The 13,744-nt window shown below is 44.1% G+C and overlaps 1 protein-coding gene across 3 annotated transcripts in view; it reads right to left on the bottom strand.

Annotated features, from left to right (window-relative positions):
* LOC135556194 (N(G),N(G)-dimethylarginine dimethylaminohydrolase 1-like) overlaps nucleotides 1-13,744 on the bottom strand; it is a 118,618-nt gene that overhangs the window by 20,647 nt on the left and 84,227 nt on the right. For 2 of the 3 annotated variants that reach the window (XM_064989191.1, XM_064989189.1), the window contains exons 2-4: nucleotides 11,855-11,954; nucleotides 10,928-11,001; nucleotides 2,506-2,625 (exon numbers count right to left, since the gene is read on the bottom strand). In XM_064989191.1, coding sequence (XP_064845263.1) covers nucleotides 2,506-2,625; nucleotides 10,928-11,001; nucleotides 11,855-11,954 — 294 coding nt within the window. The remainder of the gene's footprint in view (nucleotides 1-2,505; nucleotides 2,626-10,927; nucleotides 11,002-11,854; nucleotides 11,955-13,744) is intronic. The other variant, XM_064989190.1, reaches the window with a different exon arrangement.

Below are 13,744 nucleotides of genomic sequence, written 5' to 3'. Positions count from 1 at the left end.
AGAGTCCAATGGCGGTGAGCTTTACACCACTACAGTCAACGCTTGGCATTGCATATGGTGATCTTAGGCTTGTGTGTGGCTACTCGGCCATGGAAACCCATTTCATGAAGCTCCCGACGAACAGTTCTTGTGGACTTTGCTTCCAGAGGCAGTTTGGAACTCGGTAGTGAGTTTTGCAACCGAGGACATATCATTTTTTTCAGCCCTCGGTGGTCCCGTTCTGTGAGCTTGTGTGGCCTATCACTTTGCGGCTGAGCTGTTGTTGCTCCTGGATGTTTTCACTTGACAATAAAAGCACTAAAAGTTGACCGGGGCAGCTCTAGCAGGGCAGAAATTTGACAAACTGACTTGTTGGAAAGGTTGCATCCTATAACGGTGCCACATTGAAAGTCACTGAGCTCTTCATTAAGGACACTCTACTGCCAATGTTTCCCTATGGATATTGCATGGCTGTCTGCTTGATTTCATACTCCTGTCAGCAATGGGTGATGCTGAAATATCCGACTCCACTAATTTTAAGGGGTCGCTAGCTAGCATGCACAGACATTTGCATGCTTGTGTTGCTATTGTTACACAGTACCAGAAGCTGTCAGGAGCAGTCTGACTCTCAAAATAGACCAAAAACAAAATTTTAGATACTTGCATATGAAATGTTTTCCCACATCCCTCGAATTGGTGCTGGCTGGCACACATTGTGGCATTGTTGACAAATTGGCTATTTTAATGTGGAGATATCGTTTTTCCCTGATTCACTTCCATTAATCAAAGGAGGAGTAGGATAATGGTAGCTCGGTGGCTTCAAAGGCTCTTATTGGTCAAGACATAGTGTAGGCTATCCAGGGTTTATATACAATGCCTTCAGAAAGCATTCATACACTTTAACTTACTCCACAGTTTGTTGTTACAGCCTGAATTAAAAAATCTACACACAATATCCCATAATGACAAAGTGAAAACTTGATTTTAGAAATTTTTGCAAATTTATTGAACATGAATTACAGAAATATCTCATTTACATAAGTATTCACACCCCTGAGTCAATACATTGCAAAAGCTCCTTTGGCAGCGATTACACTCGACTAAAGAACTCACTACTCGACTAATTAACCTTACAGATAATTGTATGTATGTGTGGGGTACATAGATGAGGTAGTCATAACAAAAATCATGTTAAACACTATTATTGCATACAGAGTGAGTCCATGCAACGTATAATGAGACTTGTTAAGCAAATGTTTACTCCTGAACTTATTTAGGCTTGCCATAACAAAGGGGTTGACTACTTATTGACTCAAGGCATTTCAGCTTTTCATTTTTAATGAGATTTTTTCCTTCAAAAAACACAATCCCACTTTGACATTATGTGGGCCAGCGATTTATACAATTTTAAATTCAGGCTGTAACAATAAAATGCGGAAAAAGTGAAGGGGTGTGAATACTTTCTGAAGCCACTGTACGTCATTGATTTTCACATATAATTGAAAGAAATTAGATTTTTATTCCATAAAGACTGTAATTGTGTCTTGTGAATATTGTAGAAAAATTATTTCAGCCATGTTCCATATTAAAAAGTGAAGTGCCACTTACAGTTTACCATGTACAGTAGGCAACAGGGAATATGTTCATCCACTGATCTTGGCATCTGGGATAATCCAGCAGTGTTTGTGTTTATTTATTTTTAAAAAATTAAAAAATCTCCCCAATTTCATGGTATCCAATTGTTAGTAATTACTGTCTTGTCTCATTGCCACAACTCCCATACGGGATCGGGAGAGACGAAGGTCGAGAGCCATGCGCCCTCCGAAACACAACCCAACCAAGCCGCACTGCTTCTTAACACAGCGCGCATCCAACCCGGAAGCCAGCCGCACCAATGTGTCGGAGGAAACACCTTACACCTCGCGACCTGGTCAGCGTGCACTGCGCCCGGCCCGCCACAGGAGTCACTAGTGCGCGAAACAAGGATATCCCTACCGGCCAAACCCTCCCTAACCCGGACGACGTTAGGCCAATTGTGCGTCGCCCCATGCACCTCCAGGTCGCGGCCGGCTGCGACAGAGCCTGATCTTTGTGTTTTTTTAAATACGACGAGCATACATTGTAAAATTGTAAACTGACAAAAATGTTTCAAGTTAGAACCCATTAGTTAATATACAGCACCAACTACATAAACATCTGATAGGGTCCATTATCTGCTACCTGGACTTATAAACATTGACTTATGATTATGGGTAACTTGCAATAGCTCTTGAAAAGAGAAAGCAATTAAGCGCAGTACTGTTTTAATATTTTTTTGCTTGTATGAGAATGACCACCACAAATTTAACTTGAAGAAAATCTATTGGGATTTATTTCAGTTATGGTTTCTGCAAACACTATTAAACATGTATTAATCTAAACATAATTTACAAGATGCTGCAAAGGAAAGTAAGAAAGTAAGTCCAACTCTGTCCTCTGAACATAGACCTATCTTGCATGACCCATGCACTCAATGGTGACTGATACCTTCAGGGCTTTCTGAGCCGGTTCGCTGGAGCCAATCACGATGAGGCCTGGTCCTCCCATGCTGCAAAAGCTCTTCAGGTGTAGGCCATCAGTGACAGGGACAGTGGATACGGCATAGTCCTGCAAACACACAACAACCCTACTGCATTACAGGGACCGTGGACATAGTCTTGCAAACACACAACAAACCTACTGGATTACACAGCATAGTCCTGCAAACATGCAAGCCCTAACATCATTGGCCTAGACAGGTCCCAGTGGGAAAGGTAACCGAACCGGCATTGGTTGAGAGTCTTAGAGATGAGGTCCCTAAAGCCCCAGGCCACTGGTTGGTTGAGATTCTGAGGTCACCAGAGCCCCAGGCCACTGGCCCCTCCCCCCAGTCTGTGAAAACCCAAACCAGCAGGCATAAATTAAACGCTTGACATTAGATCCACTATATACTGGTCTCGATGAGAAGAAGCTGTCGGGAGCTTCTCTTCTGCACTGTTCAACCAATCCAGTAAATGTGGAGAAGGAGGACTTTTTTGGCAGAGGCTAGTTTTTACTGGGAGCTGCGTCTTTCTCTGGCCTCCTGTGCCAGACACTCCTATACGGCCGCCTGGCTGCTGCTCAGACAGAGACTGTTGATGTTGAGTGTCATCCTGCTCTGTTCTGTCTCATCTACCCCATGGCTATAGTTCTAGTCTAGAGCTCTCTGTTCCATGGTTTGTTTCTGGAGGACCAGACTACTGCTACTGCTCAGAGAGCGACTGATGATGTGGAGTCATCCTACTTTGGTCTGTCATACCATATCTACCCCATGGTAACAGGGGTTCTGGAGGGCTATTAATTAGCATCTGGAGTATGTTGTGTTGTGACATGGGTTGGAATCCCAGGTTTACTGAGGCAGGAATGGACATGTTATATGGAGTGTCAATTCACTCTGCTTTGTCATTCGACCAATATCTGCCACATCATATCTGCCCCTGTTTCTCTGGCCTGGTCCACATTAAGTGTGTCATGACTTACCTGGACCACCTATTGAGGTGTTAAATGAGGTAAAAGGGAGAGTGGTGTGCCACTTTAACAGTAGGCCTAGATCAAAGCAAATCGATCCTCTCTGAAGGAACAGCATTTCCTGACAGTCGGAATGTTTGTTTTACCACTATCCACTGAGTTTTTAAACTACGACGTGCAACATGTTTCAACGTGCCAATAAATCAGTACTTTTTAGGTTCAAATTGCCGCCGTCTTGGAGCTAGAATTGGGATCATGTATACTGTGCTATTGACTACACACAAGGTAAAGGTGAGCAATGTACAGTACAGCAAATGAGGCATTTGTGGTAAGTGCATGGGGGCCGCCATCTTTATGCACTTCCACTATTGTCCTTTCCTCCTCATCCCCAGCTCTTCCTTGTCCTCCTGGAGCCCTATCTTAACAGTCAAATAGAACAACACCCTATTAACAACTCACAATTCATGACAATCACTGGATTAGGCTGCACAAAAATATTTTGAACAATGCATTCCTGCTTGGACATGTTACATGAACAACTTATTTATTTGGTTTCCTACCATCTCAGTAGTCTAGTATACAGTCTAAAGCACTTTATAAAGTGAGTGATAAAAAATATATTGCGTCTCACCGGAAAACAAAATAGTCTGACCAAATTATGGGCTGGTGCCACCAACTGAAAAAGTTGCTCACACTAATCTGGAGCCCTGTCAAGGGGTGTGCTATTAAAATAAATCTGATACAGTGTAATGTGCTCTTCTGCCAGTTTGGTTGTTCGGAAGAGAATCATGTGATAGGATGTTATGCAGAAAAATATGTTGGTAGTACAAGGCTATGTACAGGTAACTGCTAAAATAATGTAAACGCTTGAGTAAATTAGTGATACAAAGTATTTTGAAAGCAGATGCTCCACATAGGTGTGGTTCCTGAGTTAATTAAGCAATTAACATTCCATCATGCTTAGGCTCATGTATAAAAATGCTAGGCAGGCAATTATTTTGGCTACCATGACCATGCCCCCCCATAGGATGGCAATGCCCCCATCCACAGGGCACTATGGGTCACTGAATGGTTTGATGAGCATGAAAATGATGTAAACCATATGCCATGGCCGTCTCAGTCACCAGATCTCAACCCGATTTGAACACTTATTGGAGATTCTGGAGCGGCACCTGCTCCAGTTTTCCATCTTGTGAAATAATGGTGTCACATCCTTCCAAGTGAGTTCTAGACACTATGCTGAATCTATGCAAAGGTCCATTGAAGCTGTTCTGGCTCGTATTGGCCAAACGCCCTATTCAGACACTTTGTTGATGTTTCCTGTATTTTTGTGCACATGAAAGTCAGTGATGTTTACTGTAGGTTACCGAGGCAATACAAATGTGATGTGGCTAAAATATGATTGAAAAGAAAGGGCATTTAGGTGACTGAAATGGACTACAGTTTTTGTCATTTTGACAATAACTAGGCTAAATCGTTGACAAATGTAGTATATGTAAGAATGATCAAGTTAGCTACCTACCTGATTTTCTTTCACTGGTAGCTAGTGATAGCTAGTGATAGTGATGCAAAAGCTAGCCCTACTTGAAACATCGCTATTGTCACGTCCTGACCTTAGTTCCTTTTTTTATGTCTCTGTTTTAGGTTGGTCAGGGCGTGAGTTGGGGTCAGCATTCTATGTTTTGTTCTATGTTTGTAATTCTATATGTTTGGCCTGGTATGGTTCCCAATCAGAGGCAGCTGTCAATCGTTGTCTCTGATTGAGAACCATACTTAGGCAGCTTGTTTTCGCCCTGGAGTTGTGGGTAGTTGTTTTCTGTCTTTGTGTGTCTGCACCAGACAGAACTGTTTTGTTTGTTCCGCTTTGTTTTTTTGTTCTAGTGTTCAGTTTCTTTATTAAATTTACCATGTATACGTACCACGCTGCACCTTGGTCCTCTTCACCTTCTTCCACCTATGAATATCGTTACAGCTATCTCCTGGCTGCATTTACCCACCAGATTCAGTAGCTTGAACCCCCACCCCCAAAAAGTTTGAAAATCCTATTGATAACCCCATTAGATTCTATTGATAACCCCATTAGATCCTATTGATTCCTCCATTAGATCCTATTGATAACCCCATTCGATCCTATTGACAACCCCATTCGATCATATTGACAACCCCATTCGATCCTATTGACAACCCCATTCGATCCTATTGACAACCCCATTAGATCCTATTGGCAACCCCATTGGATTTCTGCCCAAAGTTTAGGGAAAAAAAACTCAAAGTGAACATAATTCATGATGGGTTTTTATTTTTATTTAGTTTCAGGGTCTAAGATAATAGTTTCAGTATAGTTTTAGATTTTCAAGAAGGTTTGTTAATTCATTGTTTTTTTTCATGATTCGTTTCCGTATTAGTTTTAGTTTACTATAATAACCGTGACTCTCTGGTCGACCTATAGACAAGTAACAATCACAAAGAAGGTTAGGGTATGGGAGCAGACACAAAGGGATACTGGGGGTATCAGGCATGAATCAATTGCCTTAGGTGTCTGGTTTATGAGATAGCTAACCATAAAGGACATTTGATTGTTCATAAATATGTGGGGATAACTCATAAATTATATGCAAAATATGATATGGACAGTGTTTTTGTATGAGTCTAAATTTGGCCTACAGGGAGGAGGTGAAATCTAGTTCTTTGTTTAAACCGTGTGGTGATATGGAATTTAAAATTGTATATCCTCTGCGTGGTGGATAAGCTTTTTTCCGACCGCCACACAAAGTCATTCATTAATAGTGCCTTTGTGCTATAAAATGTCTCGCAACGTGCGAGGTGATATTTTGATGTCTGATAGTGGATTGATGTTCTCCAAGGTGTACTTTTAAGGCGCGGAATGTTTTTTCAATATTCAATGAGTGTACAACACATTAGGAACACCTTTCCATGACATAGCTTTCACCTGGAACCACCTGGTCAGTCTATGATCCCTTATTGATGTCACTTATTGATGTCACTTCAATCAGTGTAGATGAAGGGGAGGAGACAGGTTAAAGAAGGGACTTTTAAGCCTTGAGACATGGATTGTGCATGTGTGCCATTCAAAGGGTGAATGGGCATGACAACATATTTAAGTGCCTTTGAATGGGATATGGTAGTAGGTGCCAGGCACACCGGTTTGAGTGTGTCAAGAACTGCAACACTGATGGGTTTTTCACACTCAACAGTTTCCAGTGTGTATTAAGAATGAGAAAGGGAACAGGAATGGGGATACCTAGTCAGTTGCACAACTGAATGCATAAAACTGAAATGTGTCTTCAACATTTAACCCAACAATCTGAATGGTCCACCAACCAAAGGACATCCAGCCATCTTGACACAACTGTAGGAAGCATTGGAATCAACATGGGCCAGCATCCCTATGGAACTCTTTCGACAACTTGTACAGTTCATGCTGTGACGAATTGAGGCTGTTCTGAGGGCAAAAAGGGGTTTAACTCAATATTAGGAAGGTGTTCCTTATTTTTTGTAAACAGTGTAGATCTTATTGCAAGAACACATATAAATAACTCCTTTAGTAGCGCAAGTTATACATGCCTTTTATCTCATAGGTCCTAGGAGTCTGAGGGCTAGAAGTCTGAGGGCTCCTTCTGATTTGACCAACATGACTGATAGATTTCTTGATTGTTTATAGGTAAATAAAGGTAGATTCTGAAAGGCAGAATGTGCAAAATCACTTTCCCTTCCACTTCTGAAGGTTGGCAATGATGGATTTGGTATCCCATGGGCTGATGCTAACTATAAACAGGTTTACCACATTGGCAGCTGGTGGTATACTGACAGGGGGTACATGGTATGCCCCAGGCATGGGGTTTGAGAACATATACCAAGGATGGGCACCATCAGGATATTGTGTTGGAGCTAGTGTAGCTTGACAGAGGTGGAGATGAGATGAAGCTAGCACAGCATGGCCTGGGGCTAACTGAGGTGGAGCTAGCACAGCATGACCTGGGGCTAGCGGTTGAGGTGGAGCTAGTGTAGCTTGACCTGGGGCTAGCTGAGGTGGAGCTAGCACAGCTTGACCTGGGGCTAGCGGTTTAGGTGGAGCTAGTGTAGCTTGACCTGGGGCTAGCGGTTGCGGTGGAGCTCGTGTAGTTTGACCTGGGGCTAGCTGAGGTGTAGCTAGCACAGTTTGACCTGGGGCTAGCGGTTGAGGTGGAGATAGTGTAGCTTGACCTGGGGCTAGCGGTTGAGGTGGAGTTAGTGTAGCTTGACCTGGGGCTAGCAGTTGAGGTGGAGCTAGCGTAGCTTGACCTGGGGCTAGCAGTTGAGGTGGAGCTAGCGTAGCTTGACCTGGGGCTAGCAGTTGAGGTGGAGCTAGCACAGCTTGACCTGGGGCTAGCTGAGGTGGAGCTAGCACAGCTTGACCTGGGGCTAGCGGTTGAGGTGGAGTTAGTGTAGCTTGACCTGGGGCTAGCAGTTGAGGTGGAGCTAGCATAGCTTGACCTGGGGCTAGCGGTTGAGGTGGAGTTCGTGTAGCTTGACCTGGGGCTAGGGGTTGAGGTGGCGCTAGCACGGTTTGACCAGGGGCTATCTGAGGTTAAGAAAGGGCTAGCGTAACATGACCAGGTGCTAGCAGAGGTAGAGGGGGATCGAGATCATAGGGGTTGGGCAAAAGACCGTCCTCTCTCCTCCATGTCCCGGAGACCAATAAGTAGTAGAGGAGTGCATCAATTCGTTAGTATGCAAAAGGAAGAGTGTCCTCCCCTCCTCGATAGTCACCTTTTCATCTAGGATACTCATGTGCATCCCAGCGCAGAAGTGTGTTTAAATCTGCCACACCTCCTTTGAATCAGCTTTTGTTTTGTCAGAGGAGAAAAACGTGCATACGTTTGAAAAACGCCCATCCATGTTCACTCTCCTCGATTAACTTGGTCCTTTTTCAAAAGGAGGTGAGAGAGGACACAGGAGGTGACCATTTGAGGGAGAAGTTCAAATAGAGCTACAACTTCCACACAGGAGTATCAGAGGAACCATTCATTATTTGTCAAGTTTAGTTCAGCCATGGTTCTATAGTCAAAAACATTGAAAAATGAAAACTTGACCAAACAAATAGTGAAACCCGGAAGTACAAAGGGAGACTCAACACATACGTTTTAATAGGGCGATGAGAACGCGCCCATATTCAGCACTGCTGAATGGACAGCGCTTCTCCTGCATCTCCACTCATTGAGACAGGTATAGCGGAGCTCTGTGGTGCTGAAATGAAAAGCGCCTCTGTCCAGTTGGCAATGGATATTTCCCATTTGAGGGTATTTTGACATTATAAGCACAGTTCAATACAGTCCTCATTCCTTTATGAAGCGGCAGTTTAGCCCAAACAGTGACTCAGAAAAGATAGCAGCAGGCAAATGTCCTCCCCTGAGCTTATCGTGAGACACATGATAACAACCCGTCATATCCCATGGACAATCCTAGAGTTGTGTTCAGCAGAGAGAGAAGTTTTGAGTGAAGATTCCTTACAACGTTAACTGCCCTACTTGTAATATATGTTCATTAATTTACAGGGAGATGGCAAATACCCGCTAGCCCCAGGTCAATTAGTGGTTTTTGGCGATTTCATCCACACCCGTTGACAACAGGTGCATAAAATCAAGCACACAGTAATGCAATCTCCATAAATAAACATTGGCAGTAGAATGGCCTTACTGAAGAGTTAATTGACTTTCAACGTGGCATTGACTTTCAATGTGGCACCATCATAGGATTCCACCTTTCCAACAAGTCAGTTTGTCAAATTTCTGCTCTGCTAGCGCTGCCCCGGTCAACTGTAAGTGCTGTTATAGTGGAAACGTCTAGGAGCAACAACGGCTCAGTCGCAAAGTGGTAGGACACACAAGCTCACAGAACGAGACAGCCAAGTGCTGAAGCGTACAAAAATTGTCTGTCCTTGGTTGCAACGCTCAATACCGAGTTCCAAATTACCTCTGGAAGCAACGTCAGCACAGGAACTGTTCATTGGGAGATTCATGAAATGGGTTTCCATGGCCAAGCAGCTGCACACAAGCCTAAGATCACCATGCACAAAGCCAAGCGTCGGCTGGAGTGTTGTAAACGCGTTCTCTGTAGTGATGAATCACGGTTCACTATCTGGCATTCCGACGATTGAATCTGGGTTTGGCTGATGGCAGGAGAACACTACCTGCCCTAATGCATAATGCCAACTGTAAAGCTTGGTGGAGGAGGAATAATTAACTCAGGCTGTTTTTCATAGTTCGGGCTAGGCCCATTAGTTCCAGTGAAGGGAAATCTTAGCGCTACCACATACAATGACATTCTAGAGGATTCTGTGTTTCCAACTTTGTGGCAACAGTTTGCGACAGCCCTTTCCTGTTTCAGCATGATAATGCCCTAGTGAAACAAAGCGAGGTCCATAAAGAAATGGTTTGTCGAGATCGGTGTGGAAGATCTTGACTAGCTGCACAGAGCCCTGACCTTAACCCCATCAAACACCTTTGGGATGAATTGGCACACCGACTGAGAGCCAGGCCTAATCACCCAACATCAGTGCCAGACCTCTCTGATGCTCTTGTGGCTGAATAGAAGAAAGTCCCTGCAGCAATGTTCCAACATCTAATGGAAAGCCTTCGAATATGAGTGGAGGGTGCTATAGCAGCAAATGGGGGACTAACTCCATATTACAGCCCATGATTTTGGAATGAGATGTTCAAAAAGCAGGTGTCCACATACCTTTGGCCTGAAGATACAGTATTAAGTGTTATGAACTTGAATGGAAGACAAGACAATAGCCTGGTGGAGATGTCTCCCCATGCACTTTGATCTTCCTCTCTCATGTCCTTCACTCAACAAGGATAAGAGACTGTCTTTTACATATTTAACCCCCCAATCACATCTGTGGATAATCCTGGCCTGAACAGAACAGGCTGTAAAATTATCCTGAATTTAATAAAGGAAGTAGGAAAAACAATGGGAGCTGTAGAGGGGAAAAAGCCTTGTATGTTTTCCAAGAGCCGCATCATCAATACCTGACTTATCAAGGATAATGAATAACAGTGAGAGGCTGAGAGAGATACCATGGTGGAATTTAAATTGGACACAGACAGGAGCGGAAACAGGGCAGTGAGGAAAGGTCAAATTCCTGTTGGGTGTTGAACTCGCCAGGAAATGACCCCATGAATCAGTAAAAGGCATTCTTTCCCGAAACCACTGGAATCACCCTCTTCTCCGAGCCATACATTCCTGAGACACCATGTTTGCCATCTAATCAATTTCCGAGACAATAGCGTATTTAAATGCCTTGAGGCCCCTGAATGAGACCATGATTACCTCAGGGGGGCAGTAATGGTGGCTTGAGGACACAGGAAGTCAGTCTGAATATTCCCAGGGTGCACTGCTCTAGTCTGTTCTCACTCACCTTGAACACATCGGCCAGGATCTCTGCTCCTTTCTGATTGGTGCGTTTGGAAAGCCCCACAAAAAACTCTCTACCTGAGGAGAAACAGACAACAACCTGCGGTCAGTATGGATGGAGAGAAAGATAGAACAGAAAGAGAGAAAGTACGGCCTGAACGTTTGGGTCGCCACTCAAGAGCATTACAGAGAGAATGGGCGTAGCCGTTGAGCTTTTATAAATTAGTCGTTAGCGACGACGTTGCCAAGAGGAAATGTTCCTAGCCCTGCCTGCCAAGTGAAACCAATTTCAGCTGGATGGGAGATGGGAGGAACGTACCACAGAGAGCCAGCGTCTAGAAACTCAATTAGGTGTTCTAGTGCTTTTTCCAAGCCCTGCATGGTGTAGAGCATGACCCACATAACATTCACAGGCAAAGCTGCACAACTGTTACAGAATGTACAGAGTAGACCATAATAAAGACCTCACCTCACTAGCACTCTACCTACAGTACGTTCTCAGCTAGTTCATTGTGAGATGACAGTTGTGGAACAAGGTTCCTATTGTGATGAAATAGGGTGTGTGTGTGAGAGATGGGGGTATAATATTGCCATCTGAGCTAATCATTTTCAATCATGCAATGGGGCAGACTGCTGTAAGGAAAAACACTCTTGTGAGGTCACATAGAAAGATATGACAGTCAGTCAGTTGTAATTTGTACGCCATTTCAGTTGAGGTCACCTCAACTACTTGACTTTTCCGAATGAGTTATTCGGGAACAATGTTTTTTCACCACCTGTGGTGATGGGTCATATCATTTGCATGATCAAGTGGCCATACATGTTTAGCTTTTCTGAATACCTGTATACTGTATCCGTTTCCATAGTGATAACTAAGAGGATGGTGATGCCCATGGTTTTAATGGTGTGTGATTAGTGGAACGTTGTGTACCTGTAAAGAGGACGTCTCCTCCGTCCAGAGTGGCGTTCTCATCTGACATCTCAACGATGTTTAGGTCCAGCTCCTTCAGAGCTCGCCGCATGGCCTCCGTCTAGAAAACACACATAGACAGACAGGGTTAAGGCACATACACAAGTGCATATCTAGGCTCGTGCAGTCACGGACAGATGCACACACAAAACATTAATTGGAAAGATGTTTATTGCAATGAGATATAGTACACACACATGACACACCAATAGGAGAGCTCTCAATGATATATGGAAATGAATACCTGGGACAGCCTAATAAACAGCGTCCAGAGAAAGGTATTATGATCAAGTCATCATTTTGCTACATAACACGAGCGAAAAGGCACATGATCCACCATCAGCCAGGTTCCTGAGTAGAGTACGAATCACGTAAACCAAACCAGTCTGTCCAAGAGATCATCATGACATCATCTCTACGAGCCACAAGGTTATGTCATAACAGAGGAAGTATGTAAAAAAAAATTATATGGCCACGGTGGTGGAAATGAGGTAGGAAGAGACCAACACTAACCTAAAAAAGGTTGGCGGATTAAAAAACGATCCATCCAAGTCAAAGTTCCTGGCCCGTTCTCTGGGTCAGCTGCCCCTGTGTGTGTGTCTCCATAGAAGAGGACCAGCTGTTTGGTGGTGGACTGGATTTGGTCAGTATAGCCTGGTCTGAGGTCCGCCTATTCTGGTTTTGACTGTCCCGGGTTTTGGGGGTCCCTAGGGAGCTGTGACTGCCGCGGGGCCTGGGGCCAATGTGATGTTAGTGTAACATCAGTGTTTCCACAGGCCCCTATCTCACCATGACCTCAGCCTAGCTGTTCGCTAATCGAAGGCTTCTGCATTTCCTCACACCAGACACTCGGGCCAAGCCATGAAGTCATCCAGGTAGAGACTGCCATGCGGGCCACGGCACAGCACAACACAGATAACACAAACACTTACTCTTTCTCACTCTCCCACACACGCATACATACACTTGCTATGCACTACACACATCCACACACAAATCCAAGACCTCCCTTGGATCCTCAATGAAACATTGTAGAACATGAGACCCTTTACCCTTTAAGTTCTATGTTTTTTTGGTTTTTTTTTGGAAGGCTGCGAGGGTTTGTTTTGTAGAGGGACTCTAAGTGTGATTTTGGATGATCTTGTGGCTCTGGCTCTCAGACACAACAGCACCTGTGTAAACAATCATCACACAGACCAGGCTGTACCGGCTGGTTCCTCATCTGCTAAGGCTCAACCTCATTCCACACAAACTCAACCACTTTTGCAGCATCTCACAGAGCACCAAAGGCATCTCCTCCGCCACCTCATCCACATTTTCCCCTTTCTTCTCTCTCTCCTCCCTCTTCTTTCTTCAGCTCCCAAGAACATTGTCTCCTTTTCACCTATCGGTACACCGTACTCTAGTTCATTAGTGGTCATAAGTAGATACTATGAAGTCACGACTGAATGTCTATCTAATAAACAGCATGGAAAATAGCCGTTTTAATTGGACCAAATATCTATTGAAATTAGAACAGACATGTTTTCCTTCAGAAGGTTATCAGTGCAACACCTTCAGCACTCCAATTAAGATGCAGAGTAAATGCCCTAAGGGTACATAAGTTGTTTTGAATGATCCACAATAGATTTCAGATCTACTTTCCACTTGTCTTTGGCCTCATATTGCGTAAGGAACCAAATCAAATAAGTTAAGATTTCCCCTTTATTCAGTTTCATCTCCATTTATCTCTACTTCTCACTACTCTTCCCTTCTCCCAGGGCTACTCCACCATTCCCCCACAGCCGCCCAGCCTCCACCACTGCGGTTGCCCCTCTCCTTCCCCTCTGCCTCCCGGTGTGGCACACTGTG

The sequence above is a fragment of the Oncorhynchus masou genome, chromosome 15 (assembly GCF_036934945.1).
Source record: "Oncorhynchus masou masou isolate Uvic2021 chromosome 15, UVic_Omas_1.1, whole genome shotgun sequence".
Taxonomy (NCBI): domain Eukaryota; kingdom Metazoa; phylum Chordata; class Actinopteri; order Salmoniformes; family Salmonidae; genus Oncorhynchus; species Oncorhynchus masou.
The sequence above is the reverse complement of the archived record's forward strand: the minus strand, read 5'-3'. Positions and strand labels throughout refer to the sequence as shown.